A 21,212-nucleotide genomic window follows, 5' to 3' on the forward strand; every position below is an offset into this window, starting at 1 on the left:
CCTGGGCCCTGGAGGGGAGAGCTCCTGAGTTAATACGGGTATATGTACAATGCTCCCGTTTTTTATTTGGGAACTTTGCAGTGAGCATTGCTATTTTGTTTTGTTGTGTGTTCTTTTGGGTTTTTTTTATTTTATATGTCACTTACTTATTTAATCAGTGCTGTTTTACAGAGTGTTTGGTTGTTCTGTATTATAGGATAGGTAATTAGTTAATAGACAGTAGTTGTGTTGTAGTTTATGTTTTTCTTGTTATACTGGTATTTGTTATATTTTCAAGAACATTATATTTTTGTAAAGTCAAAAAATGTTTATTTTTACTAATAAATATATTTACAAAGAAATAGGGTAAACAGTATGCCATTTAGCCCTTTGAGTCTGCTCCATCATTCAGTATGATCATGGTTAACCCTCCATCTCAATCCCATATACTTTTGAAATCTAAATACTTGTCAATCTGTATCTTGAACATATTCAGTAACTTGACCTCCAAGGCCTTCTAGAGAATTTAATAAGTTTATTGCCCTTTGAGTGAAGAAACGTTTTCCTCATCTAATTCCTAAATGGTTTACCCCATATCCTGAAACTGTAACTCTGGGTTTGAGACTTCCCAACCAAGGAAAACATCCTTCCTGCATCCAATCTCTTCCAACTCTGTATCAAAAGGCTTAGAAAATCCAAATATACCACATGTAATAATTCTCCCTTATTGATCATACTGGTTACACCCTCAAGTAACTATAGTAAATTTGTTTAGCATGATTTTCCTTTTATAAATCATTTTTGGCTTTGTTCAATTCCATTCACGTTTTCCAAATGTTCTATGTTCACAATTTTTTATAATAGCCTCGAACATTTTCTATCCAACTGAATTTAGGTTAGCTGGTATTTCATGTGCTATGAATATTTGCCAAAGTGTAGGAGAAATGTTTCTATGAACCAATAAATTTCTACATGTAATCATACAGGTCCGGTATTGGAGAAATATCAGGAAGGCTATGCAACCAATTGATTCAGGTTCAACTGCTAAATCCATTCCTTCCTATCTGTCACTCTGTTCCTTGCCACTGATGTTCAAGAAGTCTGTAATACCACAGAGCGGGGACTCATGCAAGTAGAATGTGTGTCAACATAATGCAGTGTCATCTCATTCAGCACTGGATTGTGATCCTTGTTGGGAAGAATTCTACATAAAAAGAAACATCAGTATGCTTTTCATTATGTACCTTCTTCAAAATCTACTGGTATTAAAATTTGTTGTTAATTAAATGTAGAATTATTGTATACTATATTACTGTTACAAGACCATAAGACACAGCAGAAATTGGGCCATTCAGTCCATCGAGTCTGCTCCACTATTCAATCATGGCTGATTGGTTTGTCAACCCCATTTTCCCACTTTCTTTCTGTAACCTTTGATCCCCTTGGCAGTCAAGAACTTATCTATCTCTGTGTTTTAATATATTCAATGACCTAGCCTCCACAGCCTTCTATGAGAATGAATTCCACAGATTAACCACTCCCTGGCTGAAGACGTTTCTCCTTATCTCCATTCTAAAAGGTCTTCCCATTATTCTAAGGCTGCACCCTCGGGTCAATATCCCAATATTCACTCTGTCTAGGCCATTCAGTATTCTGAAAGTTTCAATCAGATCCCCTTTCATTCTTCTAAACTCAGTCGACTATAGTCCCAGAGTCCTTAAATGTTCTTCATTTGTTAAGCTTTTCATTCCTGGGATCATTCTTGTGAACCTCCTCTGAACCTGCTCCAGGGCGAATGCAACTTTCCTGAGGTATGGGACCCAAAATTGCTAACAGTACTCTAAATGTGGTCTGACGAGAGCCTTACAAAGCCTCAGAATACATCCCTGCTTTTATATTTTAGTCCTTTCGAGATGAATGGCAACATTGTATTTGCCTTCCTAACTAACGACTCAGCCTGCAAGTTCACCGTAAGAGAATCCTGGACTAGGACTCCCAAGTCCCTTTGCACTTCAGATTTCTGAATTTTCTACCCATTTAGAAAATAGTCCATGCCTCTATTCTTCTTACCAATGCGCATGACCTCACACTTTTCCACGTTGTATTTCATAACAGTGGCTCAGTGGTTAGCACTGCTACCTCATTGCACAACATTAGATCCAGTATTGTCTGTTCCCTAGTGGGTTTCACCACAAACTACTCCAAAATGCCATCTTGTAGACATTCCACAAATTCCTTTTCTTGTGATCCACTACCAAGCTGGTTTTTGCAGTCCACCTGCATATTGAAATCGCTGTCACCTTGCCTTTCATACACGCTTTTCTATCTCTTGGTTATCTTATGCCCCAAATCTGGCATTTAATGCCCACTTCAGTGATGGCGACCATGACAGCTATTATCCATTATTATTTGTTCAAAAATATGGTCCACGGATATTCTTTAGGGAAGGAAATCTTTCATCCTTCCCAAGTCTGGTCTATGCTGGAATGAGTCCCATAGCAATGTGGTTGACTCTTAACTGCCCTCTGAAAAGGCATACCAAGCCACTCAGTTTAAGTCAATTTGGAAAGGGCAGCAAATGCTAGCCTTATTAATGATGCCCACATTCCATAAAATTCTCTAAAAAATACTAGTGAACTCAGTGTTGAGTTCAAAGTCTCTATAATACTGAATTGAACAGTGAGATGGTGCTCCTCAAGCTTATGTTGAACTTCCTTGGAGCAGGTTAAATCAGAGCAAAGTGAGGTACAGTTATAAAATGACAGGCAACACAGTAGTGTTTCCTAAAGTTTTGATGCAAAAAGAGAGAGACATTTTAGTTTTGAAAGCAAGATGAAACCTTTTATTTTAAATTTATCCTTCAATCCACCACTTAACCCGCCTTCTGTTTGTTCTGTTGCTGGTTAGTGTGTATTTCAATCTCAGATCTGTAAAATACTGTCAACATCTTTCTGATATGAAGAACATTATATAAATGCAAGTATTTGTTATGAAGCCATTTATTCCTTGCTGAGTACACCTGGCTACTTCACTAAACTGTCATTCTTTATGCCAGTAGACTGTTTTGTTATGGAGGGATTCACAAGCAAACTAAGTTTGGCTTAATCCGGCAAATGCTGTTTTGTCTAATTTGTGATACTGAGGTAAATTATAGCACTGCCACCACAACCTTGGCTGAGATCAGTAAATTCAGACAGAGATCTGCATAATTTATAAGGGATCAGCTGCAAACTGACTTAATGACTTGTAGCCATGGAGGAGCTTCGGACTAATGTGTTCTAGTAGTTTTATTTTATTATAGTACAAGTGGTTCTACTGTTTTGGATAATTAATGTTGTGGAGTCCCATTTGCACTGAGCATGAAACATATCATGGAGACAGCAGAAGCTATTGTGGTGGTGGGGGTGGTATAGGTCATGTGGACCAGGGGGACTGGGATTAATCTCCTTGCCAAGAGCATCTGAACAGAATGTTTAGCTCACTGCAGCTGCAAGAAAATGGCTATTTGTGATTCTGCTCTGACTTTGCTGCTTTCAGTGATGCAAAAAAAAGCAACTCTTGAGCTAGTTTTCTATGCCACTGTCTTAAGTACATTACTGCCCTCTTCCTGGTGAAAATTTCGTGAATTATATGTGCTTTTGACACAATATCCTATATTCTGTCTTCAGAAGGAAGACCTGTCTCACCGTTTCTTTGTGTATACATGTATTGATCAAACCAGATAAACTCTTGCTGAAAGAAAAATTGATTTTTTTGCTATAGAGAATAAAATCTTCAGAAATAATCATCTGTCAGATCAAAACAAAATGAAGTAATTATAATTTTGCCAAGGCATTTTTACTGCAATTTGAGGAAGTTATTTGTGGGTATTCTCTTTGATTAATTTAATTCAAAGTTGTTCACTATAATTCAGGCAAACCATTTATTTTGCAAAGGAAAATGAAGCATTACATTTTACTATATCAAGTTTAAAGCAGTATCTCATATCTTTTTGTTCAGACATATACAAGCTTTGTGTTCCATTGATCCATAGTGCAAACAGAACATTATTGATTGGTGTGTAACAGCTGAAACTGGAGCAAAGATTCATCACTTTACAAAGTTCATATTTACAATATGGACAACAGCAGCAGAATAAATTTCCACTGGCCATTTTGCGTCCAAATAAATTTTGATTAACAAAATGATTATTTATGATTTATTTAAAAATTGAGTATAGGAATAAGGATCACTTGCATTGATCTGCATTTCTGAAACTTTTATACTTTACATAAACAACAAAACTAGCACTAAGATGCATTTTTTATCATAGATCTATTCCTAGCTACATAATTATAGGGTAGCAACTGTTTTTAATTTAAATAACTTTTTAAATATCAGCATTGCGAAGTTTGACTGTCTTTAACAAATATAATTAAATCACACTTTTTAAACAACTACATTACTCTACACTAGTTCATGCATAGAAGTGAATATTTACTGGTGGAAACTGAAGTTTACCAGATTGTATAATTTATTTTTGTTCACTAAGAATATAAGATGAATAGCCGCATATCATAAGATATTAAAAAATACATGGTTGAAAGCAACAGGAGATATTCTAAGTAGAAATTAAGTTTTTAAAAACCTATAGATTATAAACCTAGAGAACACTGAGGGAGAAGAATAATTCCAAAATTTTGTATTCAATTGGAATGAGTCTTAAGGCTGAATTTTTTTACAGACTTGTATACTGATTATGTCAACAACAAAGTATGGCAAAACTTTCTAAGAATATTATCATCTTTTACCAAAAATATTGATGAAAAAGACATTTATTTGAAGCTTCTCATTTGAACTCACGAGAATACTTCTCATCATGGTAAAACTCAGAAAATATTGAGAGTTTTAATTGGTTGGTAAGTGACCCTGATGTTACCATCCAGAATACATCAATTCATGATGATTGACATTTGGCTATATTTTAAACCTGGAATGTTGACAATGGAAAGGTCAAATCAAATCTCTTCCCTCCATGTCCAATTTGAGAAATTGATTAGAAGTTTGTCTCCTTACGTTACAACAAATTTACCTTCATTGGTCAGTATATATTTTGGGAGACTTAGTTTCATACGCTATAAGATTAGCCTCATCAGCATCTTTGTAAATCTGACCCAAACCATTTGTTCAGCTTGTAATATGAATACTGAATGTGTTTGTAAACACATCCTGCATGATAATGACAACCCTGTTTAGATCATTTCTCAACGTATGGAACTCAGGACTAGCCTGAAGATAGTTATTCTTGAATCTAAAATGTGCCCGTTGTACCTTAGATTATTCTGAAATGATAAGTATTCTCAACCACTTCAGCAACAGATAAAGCTAGCTGATTCACACTACATGTATACAGAAGCAACGCAAGTAGTATTCGCAACTAACAATATGCTGTTATCAAGCCAAAATGATATTCTGCTTATCACACAAATGAATACGATGGTATGTGAACTTTAAACAAATGCTGAGTGTTAACTGTGTATCAGCATTAATTTGTACATTCTCCTTTGCAGTGCCTCCACCAGAGCTCCATTCCATCTAATCAGCTCTTCTCTCATCAAATATAAATGTTAGTTTTCCCCTTGAATTGATATTCTTGCAAATTGTCCAGAGTGTAAAGTAAGAAGCTTCTACTAAATGTTAAAAATCACACAATCGCAGGTTATAGTCCAACAGGTTTATTTGGACGGACTAGCTTTTGGAGCGCTGCTCCTTCATCAGGTGGTTGTCCAGAACCACCTGATGAAAGAGCAGCACTCTGAAAGTTAGTGCTTCCAAATAAACCTGTTGGACTATAACCTGGTCCTGAAGAAGGGCTTATGCCCGAAACGTCGATTCTCCTGTTCCTTGGATGCTGCCTGACCTGCTGCGCTTTTCCAGCAACACATTTTCAGCTATAACCTGGTGTTGTGTGATTTTTACCTTTGTACACCCCAGTCCAACACCGGCTCTTCCAAATCATATCTACTAAATGTGTATTTCTTCAGCAAAATAAAATTCTGTATTACTAAACAGTGATTTTAAGTTAACTGCAATCTATTTTTTTTAAAAAAAAGAAATCATTATAGTTTGGGCCAGAGGATAGCGGTGAATGTACTACTCCATTGAGGAAACAGACCCTTCGGTACAACTCGTCCACACCGACCAGACATCCCAATCTGACCTCGTCTCATTTGACGGCATTTGGCCCATATCCCTCTAAACCCTTCTGATCACGGACAAACCCCCGCCTGTATGGCTCCTTTCCCATCCATGCTTTACCATATCTGCCCCCTTACAAAATACCTTTGCCCTTTTCATAATTGTCATTTCCCCTTTCCCCTTCCTACAGTCCCCATTCCAACATAATAATTTAACAAATCTCATTCCCATGATAGCAGAACTCCTGCCACCCCACCTCAATCCTCCCTTATACTCAATTTATGTGGATGGACCCAGTAGACTGACTGTGGTTCACCCCTTTGAGCAATCTAACCAGACAGCCCAGGAAGAGATGTGCCCAGATTCTGGACTGACCGCTGTACTTCTCCTTGGTCATATTAGAACTACTCCCCAGATTGGTCACAATGGACCCAGCAGGACTGATTATGACCCACTCCCTGGACTATAGCAAAAGGTTCCCCTGATCAAGAACACCTGGACTGAATACTTTTCGGTGGCCAATCCTTTACACTGGTATCAGAGGCTGCCTGTCTTTCGTTATTGTGCTGGAATTCTCTGACTGACAGGTACTATTCCCTTAAGACTTTGAGACATGGCTGCTTGCTTGCTGCACATGCAGTGTGCTTGTTGCATAGGCTGCTGACAGAGGGTGCAGGTGTGAGCTTTGTACACCACACAACTATATAGCAAAATATACACCCCCTTCGCTGAAGATTGCAGATCAGCAAGGTATGCTGCCTGGTTGGTGACTGAATCAACAAGCGAGATAAGGCATGACAGAACTGCAGCATGTATGAAGCTAGACACTAAGTGAGTGAGTACTAAGAAAGGAAGCAAGCAGTGGGATGCAACCCTGGTCCAATCCATGAATTGGGTGCTTATCTGTGTGCGTGAAGTCTCCTTGCAGCAACTTTTCAATGCTGATTGCCTTTATGCCTGTAATGCAGGCCTGTGCTTCCTGAGAATCATGCAAGTTATCCAGACAGGTGCCATCATCCTTGTGAGGAGCTGGCAAATGTGAGATACCAATGTCCATAGATGAGAGGAGCATGTGGCTCATGCCTGTGAAGCATACCTAGAAAAGGTGTTTGTTGCTCAGTAACATGAGGGTGCTTATAGCCAGCAATGAATGGAAGTTAGCAGGTATTCTGACATCCATGTTGAGATTTCTCAATGTCTGGCCTGCTTGGCAGGTTTGGTAGAAATGGAAGTGAATATTAATAGGGTGAACTGTGACCTTAACAAGCTGTGTAACAAACTATAATCCCCCTTAATTGGCAACTCACCACTGCCTACCAAGAAACTGCGAAACTCACCTTGCCACTTGTCAAATGCATAGAATTTACAGCAAGTTGCTCCTTATATCAAGAAAGGCCGCAACAGACTTCTGGAACGATTCTGCCTCAAATCTTGCCATACTCAGCATTTTTCTGACCCCAATATTGTGTTTATTGTTTGAGTGATGATAACAATGTAAAATTATTCAACAAATCGTTTCATAATTGATTCCCATGTTGCTTCAAAGAAAATTTACTCAATGTGCATGCCTTGCATGTATGAATTTTCATGTTGCATTGTCAATGTTTCTTAAGGTTAATATTTCGAGTCATTATTTTACTGATTTCAGCTGACTTTTATTCCCCCATTCTGAACTATGCATTTTAGAATTAATAGTTACTCAGAGAGTTTAAACCAGCTGGGAGCTGAATCTAATAATTGCTGTAATAAAGTACAAGTAATTTTACTGAAAATATTTTAAAGAAGAGAAGCATCTGACTTATTTTGAAAGTGAACCCTGAAGCTTTTTGCACAACGCTGCTGTTTCCTTGACGACAACTTCAGATGCTGCCATCACCATGGGAATGGTTCTTTTAAATGAAGCTGCAACATCCAAAGGTGACGTAGGCAAAAGAAGAAGTAAGTTATGGCTAGTTTTATATCAGTACTTTTACTTTTTTGAGCATACAAGACATTTTGAGCAGTGAAGTATGGAGGGACACATGAAACTGACTGCTTTGATTGAATGTGTTATATAAATATTGGCTTTTCTCCTACTATTTACGTGATCTGTTCCTCAATAGGCGATTACTACATAGATCATAAGGACTTGCATAATTTTTACAATATTAAAAACGACCAGGGATTCTGACTTTGTCTTAGAATTATGATATTAAGCTATGAGAACTTTTTTTAAAAAATCATTCATGATGTGGATGTCACTGACTGTGACAACATTTATTGCCCAGAGGGCAGTGAATAGTTGACCACATTACTGTGGGTCTGCAGTCCCATATATGCCAGACCAGGTGAAGATGGCTGTTTCCTTCCCTAAAGGACATCACTGAACCAGATGAATTTTCTGATAATCGACAATGGTTTCATGGTCATCATTACACCCTTAATTCCTGATTTTTATTGAATACAAATTCCACCATCTGCCATGGCCTAAATCAAACCAGGTCCCCAGAACATTACCTGGGTCTCTGAATTGATAGTCCAGCGATAATACCACTAGGCCATTGCCTCCACATTAGGGCCAGAACTTGTTAGGCATTGAGATTGAGCATGGGATTGTGAATTGGCATTAACACACACCCGTTCAAAATAATGCATACAATGCAAAAGCTCACTTCCTGTTAATTTAATGATTATGGTATGGCGTTCAGCACTGAATACACTGTTGAGTGGCTGCACACCTCAACAGCTGTCCTTTTTAAAACCAGTCTGCACCCCTGAATATTGAGATGAATTCTTGCTATAGCTGAACCTGGAACTGACGAAAGAGAAATTGAAGACAGGAAGAATGTTGTAAAATGGTACAACAGGACAGTTAGCCTGACAAATATTTTTGGGTGGAGCTTTGAGAACATTGAGCAAAAGATACAAAAGTGGAGCAAGGTCATCTACTCAGGAGGCCAGTAGGCCCTCAGGACAATTATTAAAAAGGTAGTGCCATGTCTAGCCGTGGAAATGTGGGTAGAGTGCCTCAACAAGTGTAAGAACTTCAAATGGATAACCAAGGTACAGGTGAAAGTATCTTCACATGCCATGTCCTACTAGCCACATCACTTGTCTTTCATATTGTTCCATTCACCATAGCTTGTTAAGTCATTTAATCAAAGTTTCCATCAGATGCAACTCAGACCTTATAGATGTTTTCTCATCAACTGTTTGGTGGTGTTCTCTTTCACCACAGGAGCAGCTGGCTCAGAAGTAGAGACACTAATACCATGCAACAAGAGCCATAATTCAGGCCTCATGTCATTGGCCTCAACCTTACACAATTAATACTGCTCCAAGCACACTCATTTCAGAGCTTACACGCATAACCATCTATTTAATTGTGGCATACACATTGCACCATATTCATGACACATTGCTCTCTCTAATAAGGCAAAGTCACGTAAACTTAGAGGTAGCAGCATTTAATCAGTAGCACAATTGTGAATCCACATCCTGATAGAAGAGGCAGTGCTGGAGATCATAGAGCCATAGAGATGTACAGCACGGAAACAGACCCTTCGGTCCAACTCGTCCATGTCGACCAGATATCCCAACCCAATATAGTCCCGGCTGCCAGCAACTAGCCCATATCCCTCCAAACCCTTCCTATTCAGATACCCCTCCAGATGTATTTTAAATGTTGTAATTGTACCAGTCTCCACCACTTCCTCTGGCAGCTCATTCCATATATGTACCACCCTCTGAGTGAAAACGTTGCCCTTTAGGTGTCTTTTATATCTTTCCCATCTTGCCCTAAACCTATGCACTCTAGTTCTGGACTCAACCACCCCAGGGAACAGACTTTGTCTATTTATCCTATCCACGCCTCTCATGATTTTATAAGCCTCCAAAAGGTCACCTCTCAGCTTCCGACGCTCCAAGGAAAATAGCCCTAGCCTATTCAACCTCTCCCGATAGCTCAAATCCTCCAACCCTGGCAACATCCTTGTAAATCCTTTCTCAACCCTTTCAAGTTTCACAACGTCCTTTCGATAGGAAGGAGACCAGAATTGCACGCAATATTCCAACAGTGGCCTAACCAATGTCCTGTACAGCCACAACATGAACTCCAACTTCTGTACTCAATACTCTCACCAATAAAAGAAAATAAACCAAACGCCTTCTTCACTGTCCTATCTAACTGTGACTCCACTTTCAAGGAGCTATGAACCTGCACTCCAAGGTCTCTTTGTTCAGCAACACTGCCTAGGACCTTACCATTAAGTTTATAAGTCCTGCTAAGATTTGCTTTGCCAAAATTCAGCACCTCACATTTATCTAAATTAAATTCCTTCTGCCACTCCTTAGTCCATTGGCCTATCTGGTCAAGATCCCATTGTAATCTGAGGTAACCTTCTTCGCTATCCACTGCACATCCGATTTTGGTGTCATCAGCAAACTTACTAACTATACCTCTTTTTTTTAGATTACTTACAGTGTGGAAACAGGCCCTTCGGCCCAACAAGTCCACACCGCCCCGCCGAAGCGCAACCCACCCATTCCCCTACATTTACCCCTTACCTAACACTACGGGCAATTTAGCATGGCCAATTCACCTGACCTGCACATCTTTGGACTGTGGGAGGAAACCGGAGCACCCAGAGGAAACCCACGCAGACACGGGGAGAACGTGCAAACTCCACACAGTCAGTCGCCTGAGGCGGGAATTGAACCCGGGTCTCTAGCGCTGTGAGGCAGTAGTGCTAACCACTCTGCCACCGTGCCGCCCACTGACATCTTATACTCACATCCAAATCATTTATATAAATGATGAGAAGTAGTGGACCCAGGACTGATCCTTGTGGCACTCCACTGGTCACAGGCCTCCAGTCTGAAAAAACAACCCTCCACCACCACCCTCTGTCTTCTGCCTTTGAGCCAGTTCTATATCCAAATGGCTAGTGCTCCCTGTATTCCATGAGGTCTTACCTTGCTCAGCAGTCTCCCATGGGGATCCTTGTCGAATGTCTTACTGAACTCCATATAGATCTCATCTATCACTCTGCCCTCATCAATCCTCTTTGTTACTTCTTCAGAAAACTCAATCAAGTTTGTGAGACATGATTTCCCATGCACAAAGCCATGTTGACTATCCCTAATCAGTTCTTGCTTTTCCAAATACATGTACATCCTGTCCCTCAAGATTCCCTCCAACAACTTGCCCACCACCGACGTCAGGCTCACTGGTCTATAGTTCTCTGGCTTGTTGTTACCACCTTTCTTAAAGAGTGGCACCACGTTTGCCAACCTCCAGTCTTCTGGCACCTCACCTGTGACTATTGATGATACAAATATTTCAGTAAGAGGCTCAGCAATCACTTCCCTAGCTTCTCACAGAGTTCTAGGGAACACCTGATCAGGTCCTGGGGATTTATCCACCTTTATGCATTTCAAGACTTCCTCCTCTGTATATAGACATTTTTCAAGATGTCACCGTCTATTTCCTTACATTCTATATCTTCCATGTCCTTTTCCACAATAAATACTAATGCAAAATACTTATTTAGTATCTCCCCCATTTTCTGTGGCTCCACACAAAGGCAGCCTTGCTGATCTTTGAGGGGCCCTATTCTTTCCCTAGTTACCCTTTTGTCCTTAATGTATTTGTAAAATCCCTTTGGAATTTCCTTAACTCTATTTGCCAAAGCTATCTCATGTTCCCTTTTTGCCCTCCTGATTTCTCTCTTAAGTATATTCCTACTGCCTTTATACTCTTATAAGGATTCACTCAATCTATCCTGTCTATACCTGACATATGCTTCCTTCTTTTCTTAACCAAATTCTCAATTTCTATAGTCATCCAGCATTCCCTATACCTACCAGCCTTTCCTTTCACCCTGACAGGAATATACTTTTTCTCGTCTCTAGTTATTTCATTTCTGAAGGCTTCTCATTTTCCAGCTGTCTCTACCCAATCAGCTTTTGAAAGTTCTTGCCTAATACCGTAAAAGTTGGCCTTTCTCCAATTTAGAATTTCAACTTTTAGATCTGGTCTATCCTTTTCCATCACTATTTTAAAACTAATAGAATTATGGTCACTGGCCCCAAAGTGCTCGCCCACTGACACCTCAGTCACCTGGCTGCCTTATTTCCCAAGAGTAGGTCAAGTTTTGCACATTCTCTATTAGATACATCCACATACTGAATCAGAAATTTTCTTGTACGCACTTAACAAATTGCTCTCCATCCAAACCCTTACCACTGTGGCAGTCTCAGTCTAGGTTTGGAAAGTTAAAATCCCCTACCATAACCACCCTATTATTCTTACAGATAACTGAGATTTCCTTACAAATTTGTTTTTCAATTTCCCTCTGACTATTAGGGGGTCTATAATACAATCCCAATAAGGTGATCATCTCTTTCTTATTTCTCAGTTCCATCCTGTAATTCCAGGACAGTACAGCTGTAATGCTATCCCTTATCAAAAACACCACTCCCTCTCCTGTCTTGCCTCCCTTTCTGTCCTTCCTGTAGCATTTGTATCCTGGAACATTAAGCTGCCAGTCCTTCCCATCCCTGAGCCATATTTCTGTAATTGCTATGTTATCCCAGTCCCATGTTCCTAACCATGTCCAGAGTTCATCTACCTTTCCTGTGGGACCTGTTGAATTTAAATAAATGTAGTTTAATTTATCAGCCATCAACCATTGATATCTAATGACCTTACTATAATTGAATTCCCTATTATCACCAATGAGAGTTATTATTAATGAAAAAAACTGCACTGATTTAGTCATAAATACTTTGGTTACATGAGCATGCAGCAGATAACTGACCTCCTGAGCCTGGACATTTTCTCCAAGGTTGAAGTCAGGTATGTGATGGGATCTTCTCTACTTGCCCAGATGAGTACAGGTCTAACAACTCAAGAACCTTGATATCATTCAAGTTAAAACAGTCTGCTTGATTGATACTTCATCCACAGAACCTTTGCTCCCTCCACCATCGACACTCAGTAACAGCACTGTGTATCATTTGTATGTTGTGACTCACCAGGCTACTCTAATAACATCTTCCACATCAATGATGCCTAATTCTTAAAAGGTCAAGGAAGCAGATGTATGGGAAAAAAGACCACCTTCAAGTTCTGCTCTAAACCTCATTCTGCTCTGACCTGAAGTATATTGTTATTTCTTCACTGTAGCTGGGTCAAAACCATGGAAATTCTTTCCCAATAGCACTGTGGGTGCATGAGCCCCAAGGGTTGTAGCAGTTTAATAAGAAAGCCCAGCTCCATCTTCTCTATGACATTTAAAGATGTGCAACGAATGCTGGCCTAGTCAGCAGTCATACATCCTATGAACAAATAAAAATAAATCACTGGTATCTAGGTATGGTTAAGAACATAGCTGACAAGTAATAGAATTGACGCAGATCAGATGGCCCATCAAGTCAGCTACCATTCCATAAAATTATGACTGGTCTTTGAGTTCATCTCGACTTTACATATACTTTTCTTTAGCCTTCTCTTGATTCCCTGAAAGACTAAAAATCTCAGAATTCAATGGAGAGGCATTTATAGCCCTCTGGCATATAAAATTCTAAAATTTCACAAAACTTAAAATGAAGACATTTCTCCTCATTGCAGTCCTAAATGATCATCTTGTAAGCCTGAAATCATGCATGCATTAATCCCCAGCTAGGATTTCTGTGTCATTGCTGCCAAGTCTTTTCAGAATCTTTGTGCTTTAGTAAGATCACTTCACATTCTACTAAACTAAGCATGCCAGCTTTCTGTGTTTGTTGTACGATTGCATCCAAGTACATCTGAGCATCAAAATTTAGAAGTTTCATGTTTTTTTAAAAAACAAAATCCTTATTTATTCTTAGAAATCAAAGTGAATAACCATATTTGACATTACATTGTACTCATTCTTCCAACCTGTCATCCACTCAATTAACCTGTCTATATTCCTTTTGCAGTCAAAAAGTGTGGTGCTGGAAAAGCACAGCCAGTCAAGCAGCATCTGAGGAGCAGAAGAGTCGACATTTTGAGCATAAGATCTTCATCATTATTAACGAAAAGCTTATGCTCGAAACATTGACTCTCTTGCTCTTCAGATGCTGCCTGACCGGCTGTCCTTTTTCCAGCACCACACTTTTCGACTCTGATCTCCAGCGTCTGCAATCCTCACTTTCTTCTTTATCCCTTTTGCAGCCATGATGAGTATCTTTTCATAGCATCCATTCCCATCTAACTTTGTATCATTAGCAAACTTAGATTTGTTACTCTGTTTGATTAAGTTATTAATATAGTTGGAAACAGCTAAGCTCTCAACACAGATCCTTGTGGCACTCAACTAGTCACTTTCTGCCAACTTGAAAATGCCCCATATATTGCTGCTCTTTGCTTTGTGTTCCTTTGCTAAATCTCTATTCATGCTAAACTATCATCCCCAACTCCATGAGCTCTTATTTTGCATAGTAACCTTTTGAGTAATACCTTATCCTGTGTAATCTCTGAAAAGGAACAGTGTACCGGGATAAGCTGAGAAGTTAATTCTCATTTGGAGAGCCAGTGCAGACATGATGGGTCATTTGGTCTCCTCTTCTGTTTATTGGATGTCTTTTCAAAATTCAAGTTTGCTACATCTACAAGTTTTGTTCTTTTTTAAACATAATTTCCTTTTCACAGTTCTATGTTAACTATATCAAAATATTTTCTCATTTTCAAAGTCTTTCATAAGACCTGTTTATTGATAGATTCAGTGCTTTTCTACAGACTGACGTCAAGCTAAATGGCCTTTTGTTCCTGCTTTCTTTCTCTTTCTTTTCTTGATTGAACATGTTATATGTGCTAACTTCAAATTTGTTGGAACCTTTCAAGAATCTGGACAATTTATCTTCATAAATACCTCTTCTGAAATCCTGGGATTTAAGCCATCAGATCCTGGCTAAACATCTTCATTTTTTTACTCCCATTCCCAGCATAGACCTTACTCAGGATGCATGGCCCTCTCTGGTTGTCTTAATACATACTATATACAGTTTTATTATCTTGTAGGTTTTCTTTTGGATTTCTAAATCGCCCTCCTTGCATTCTGCCAACCATCTGTTAGTTTTAATCCTGTCCAAATATTGAGTTCTATGATTCACCAGGGCACAGGTCCAACTGGTTTAAGTTGAGCCCAACACAAGTTAACAGCTTCTTCATTGCTAAATTCTGGTACCCCTGCTCCATGACTACCAACTCTTTCTACACCATTGTTTGCATTGTTTATTTAATTCCCAGATTAACTTGCCCTCATACGAATTGGTGCATTGCTCAGATAAGATCCTCGTATTTTATACATCTGAAGTTCTGCATTTTAATTTGGTCCAAGCTTCTCAAATTCCCTGAGCAAAATATCATTCTTAGTTCTACCTATGGTGTGGTTCCTAAGTAGACAACACAACTGAATCCTCTCTTTCCCATTCCTCATTTATCTCCAGCTATGAGTTGATAACATTAACCATAGTATCTTCCCACATCTATCTATTTTTGTTGACAGAGCTGATTACACATGTTTTTTTATAACTCAAGTTGCAAATTCTAAGTCAATTTCCCACATCCCATCTGATTAGAACAGTTTTATCACCCTTACTTTGTCCCATATCATTACAACATTCCTTTTTGCTCTCCCAACTTGAACCTCTTGCACTGTGGTGCCATGCTTTGCTTTCCCATCTGTACAATCTTTGTTCTTAACTGCCATGTTAAGAAGCACCTTCACCCTTTACTTCGAGTAGAAGACCAAGTCTCCTCCATCACTACACTATCCAAATCAGTCTGACTTGCAGTCATGAGCCTGATGATGGTCATCTGTCATATTCCACTTAATCTGGCAGGAAATAACATCTCTGACAACAGAGTGTTCATGTAACATTCTCCTTCCCTGATTCTTCATAATACAGCAACTCAGACTGCAGCTCAACTCCTCTGAACTGAAGTTACTGAAGCTGCAACGAACATTAAATGTGGATATGGTTGTTCCAGGCAAGAAAGCATTCCAGAGACTTCCAGATGTTGCAGCCATTGCACACTGCCATGCCTGCCATGTTTGCTTACCCTTATTTATTTAGTTAGTTATTAATATCGTTCCCTCAGTTGACATAAAGTTACATTCTCCTGGCTTACTGACAGAGCACGTACGGTGTTACTGGAGATTGAAAAGCAAATTGCAAAATGTAGGAACTCTTCCCCACTCTGCAACAAAGTCCTGACTTAACATTTGGTTCACAAGGACTTTGTGCTTCTTAATTCTGTGACACAGTAAAATCTATCTATTTTTGTTGACAGAACTGATTACACATGCTTTTTTTTCACTCAAGTTGCAAATTCGTCAATTTTCTGCCACAAGGTCACACGTGTTTTACTGCAGGAGACTGATGAGGATGTTGATGATGTGGAGCTTAGAAAAATCAACACTAACATGAGCATATTTGGCAAAGGTGGTGGTATAGTGTTAATATCAATGGATTAATAGTTTAGTAATCCAGAAGCCCAGGCTAATGTTCTGGGAACAGATGGTAAGATTTGAATTCAATTCAATAAAAAAAAATAATTGAAAGCTAGCCTAATGGTAACCATGTAATCACAGTCCATTGTTGTAACAACTTGTAAGTTCACTCATGTCCTTCAGCCAAGGAAACCTGCTATCCTTACCTAGTCTTGTCTACATGTTCCCTCAGTTCCCCAGTAATGTAGTTGGCACCTAACTGCCCTTTGGCCAATTATAGATGACAATAATTGCTGGCCTACCCAGTGATGCTCGCATCCTATGGACACATGAAAAGAACTATGTATAAGGAGCAGGCCACTCAGTCTGCTGCATCATTTGTGATTGTGCCCTCTATTTCCTGTCTACTGTATGTTCTTTGACTCTCTTGTCAGTCAAGAACCTATCCAACTTTAAAATATTCAGTGACTGTGCCTCTGCTATTCTATGGTGAAGAGAATTCCACAAACAATGACTCTCTCTTAGATGAAAACGTTCTCCTCATATCCATATTGAATGGGACATCTCCTGGATGGAATGTTCTGTTCCCTTGAGAATGATCGACAATGACAAGAAATGTGGGAAAATACAGAGAAATGAAAAAAAAAACAGAACTTTGACTTCACAAAAGACATTACACCATTATTTTGTTTTTTTCCTTTTATCATTTTGGACAGTATTGTCAAATGCCATCTATCAACTCAATGATGAAAATTAGAGCTCTTTCATAAAATCCTGTGGTCATCTGTCCGAACCATCTGAGATATGTTGGGTGAATTTAGTGCCACCAATTCCTGCTCTTGGTGTTAGTTTAAGTTATTCGCAAGAAACAGGGAAGGATGTGCACACTAATCTTTGGACGATAAGTTCAGACTTGATAAACAAAACAATTTTGTTAGCTATTACATAATGGCTATTTACATTACATTTAGGTACATGATCATCTCCTGTGAGATATCAAACTAAAGTAAGGGAAAAGAGAGTGCAGAATTCAGGGGATGAAGAATTGGGGACTGACCCTTGCCACCATCCGAACTGCAACAGAGGAAGTGACACTGGAGATAATCCGTGTTAGAATGCATGGCTATTTGCAAGGGTGAAATGGAAATCTGCCAGATACTTGATAAAGAGTAATAGACAGCCAGCTTGTTGGGGCCTCTGAGACAGTTGTTTGGGTTGTCAGATGGTAAGAAGCATATCAGAAGTGAGTAGGAGCTGATGTTGTAATCCGGAATGTAGTGAAGAACATGCTCAGCTGGACATAGCTGCTGAATTTCTGCAGCTTTCAATAAGGAAGACTGTTGTGGAGCAGCAGCAAAAAATATATGCAATTCTGTCAGCACTTCCAGAAACATTTCACAAGACTGAAGAAAGGTTGGAAGAAATCACCCAGTCATTCCCAGTGGAGCACTAGCTGTGGTATTTAATCACATGGGTGTTGGCTCTGAGCAGTGCCTCACATACTCAGAGCAGAATTTAATGCCCTGCGCACATAGCTAGTTTGGATGGGGTGCATTTAATTGGGCAGGAGATGACTGCTTGGCTTCCAGGAGACAGTGTAGCTGAGCCATGTGAGGGAAGATGGATAAAGTGGAGCACAAAGCGAGGACTTTGAAGCATTCACTCTTTTTTCCCCTCCCCAACCTTAGGCAGTACACCACATGCTGCCCCTTATTTCCATGGTCAGGTTTGTCCAAGTAACAGATGAAAGTGGGACAGACTTTGGCATCGTCCTTATTACCTCCAAAATCTAACAAATGTTGGCCCTAATTAGCTGCATAATCAGAATAGGGATATAAGCAACATGTCTCTACTCTGCATATACCACATTATATAGAATTAATACATTTAAATTCAAAGCTTGTGTATCTTGAATGAGCTGCTTTAGAGGACTTTGGACAGCATCAACCATTCTGATGTTCCAGATATTCAGTGATATATGCCCTGTTTTACTCATCATTATTTACTTAATTCTTGTCCATACAGTCGAGGATTTGGCAAAGAGACAAGTTTGGCTTGCTGTGTAATTGTTTAAACTTTTCATTGTACATGGTAACAATTTCTCTCATCAGCATTTTCTACTTTTCCATGGCAAATCCACATAGGAATTTGGAACAAGAGGAGGTCATTCAGCCCTTTCAGCTTCTTATACTGTTCAGGGTCATACATGAAATGGTTGTAGCTTCAACTTCATTTTGTTTTGTGACTCCTATAACCATTGACACCATGTCGATCAAAACTATCTATGCTTTGAATAAATTCAATAACCCAGCTTCCACTACTTGCTGGGGAAGAAATTTCCACATACTAAAGAACCCTCTGAGACATTAGGTGTAATCTCCCAATGGAAACAGCCTTTTAACTTCTATCATGTGAATTCCCCTTAGGATGCTGAACAAAGAGACCTAGCGTGGCAGGTGCATAGTTCCTTGAAAGTGGAGATGCAGAGAGACAAGGTAGTGAAAATGGCAATTGGCATGCTTGCTTTCATTGGTCATTACATTGTGTATACAAGCCAGTCATCTTGGACATTAGTGAGGCCACTTTTAGAATTCAATTTTAGTGTTCAATTCTAGTCTCTCTGCTATAGGAAAGATGCGGATAAACGTGAAAGGATTCAGAAAAAATTTACAAGGATGTTGTCAGGATTGAAGGTTTTGAGCTATAGAGAGAGAGAGAGAGAGACTGAAGAGGCTGAGGCAATTTTTCCTGGAGCATTGGAGGCTGAGGTGACCTTCTAGAGGTTTATAAAATCATGAGGGGTATGGATAGGATGAATAGCCAAGGTCTTTTTCCTGGGGTGGGGAGTCCAAAGCTAGAGGGCACAGGTTTAAGGTGAGAGGGGAAAGATTAAAGAAGAACCTGAGGGGCAATAATTTCATGCAGAGAGTAGTCCTTACAAGCTGCCAGAGGAGGTGATGAGGCGGGTACAATTGCAACATTTAAATGTCATCTCGATGGGCATATGAATAAAAAGGATTTTGAGGATATGAGCCAAATACTGGCAAACAGGACTAGATCAGTTTAGGGGATCTGGTCGGCGCAGACGCATTGGACTGAAGGGTCTTTATCCATGATATATCACTCTATAACTCAATTTCAATATGATCACTGCTCGTTCTTCTAAACTCCATTCAATACAGCCCAACCTATTCAACATTTCTTAATAAAATAATCCCTGCAATCTCTGAATGAGTTGGATGTTTTTATTTTCTGAACTACCACTAATCCAGTTATATACTTTCATTCTAGGACTGCAGATATAGTGTTATGAGGTTCTGTACAGCTACAGTAACTTTTTTCTAGTATTATAATCCATTCCCCTTGCAATAAGACCCATAATTCGATTTGCCTTCCTAATCACTTGATGAATCTCCATTCTAATTTTTTTGAGATTCATGTGTTATCATACCCAGATCCCAGTTCTGCAATCTCTTTCTATATAAAATTTTAGTATACTATTTTTGTATTCTCCCTTGCAGAATAGAAAACTCAACATTCCCATATTATTCTCTATCTGATTTTTTTTTCCCTACATCACTTAATATGACCTATCCTCTTGACATGGGCTAATCTCTTGATAGCTTACTTTCTTGGCAATCTGAGTGTCATTGGCAAATTTAGCTAACATTCATTTTCAGGGGTCAAAGTATATTTTTCATGGTTTTTTTTTGAGGATTCTGAAGAGCTACATTTTTGTTTTCAAGAGCCTCTTTGCATTCTCACTAATTCCCTTGTTAGATGAACTGCAGTTACATCAATATTCTCAATAATTATCAGTTCTTCACTAAAACCTTAGCCACAACAGTCTCACAAGGAAAGTTTACATTTCTTCGATGCCACAGGATATAAATTAGTACAAGACAACAGACAAGTTAGGAAAAGTGTTTTTTTTTTTAAACTAACGGTCACACATTTAATAAAAAACAAGTTAATTTGCAAAGAATTTATTACCAGTGACTTCAAATTTTTTGCCCTGCTCCCCAGTTATCTAAGTATCCCTTTCTTGATATACTCTAACTCCATGGTTCAATATACAGCTGACTTTGTTGGCAAAACTTGATGAAAGTACTGTTCTGACAGTTTTGCTAGCTGAATTTCAGACACATGATTTATGATTCTAACTAGTAATGAAACCATTTAAATAATTCTGCTTTATATCTTGCTTTTTATGGAACTCTAAGAGGTAACTTTTCAAAGAAAATTAATTGTATTCAATGTATCACCTCTTTACACATTCTGTAAAATAATTATTGTTAGATTCCAAGCTAACATGAATTCCCATTGTAAGGTCACAAAGTCTTCTCTGTCGAATTGAAATTAATCTTCAGAGAACTGTACAATCTATTGCACCCTATCATGAAATGAATGCTTTCATGAGAGAAAAGGGAGAATCTTGGCAAGAGAACAAATGATGAATGGTAGAAAGTGATAAAAATACAGCTGCTGTTCCATTTCTCAGTTCAAGTGCCAAGTAAATCCGACTGAGTGGCAATTTCATGCATTGTGACATCATCCAAACCCCTTGATTAATGAATTTTATTAGTTTTCCAT

General features: G+C 38.9%; 1 protein-coding gene and 1 long non-coding RNA gene across 2 annotated transcripts in view; both read left to right on the forward strand.

The window, feature by feature from the left end:
• LOC148152150 (uncharacterized) overlaps positions 1-21,212 on the forward strand; it is a 762,130-nt gene that overhangs the window by 519,467 nt on the left and 221,451 nt on the right. The window lies entirely within an intron of this gene.
• tusc3 (tumor suppressor candidate 3) overlaps positions 1-21,212 on the forward strand; it is a 390,300-nt gene that overhangs the window by 272,512 nt on the left and 96,576 nt on the right. The window contains exon 8 of the mRNA XM_043690293.2: positions 8,020-8,094. Coding sequence (XP_043546228.2) covers positions 8,020-8,094 — 75 coding nt within the window. The remainder of the gene's footprint in view (positions 1-8,019; positions 8,095-21,212) is intronic.

Source organism: Chiloscyllium plagiosum, unplaced genomic scaffold (assembly GCF_037043375.1).
Source record: "Chiloscyllium plagiosum isolate Xiang-an unplaced genomic scaffold, Cpla_swu_hap1 HiC_scaffold_1, whole genome shotgun sequence".
In the NCBI taxonomy this organism is placed as follows: Eukaryota; Metazoa; Chordata; class Chondrichthyes; order Orectolobiformes; family Hemiscylliidae; genus Chiloscyllium; species Chiloscyllium plagiosum.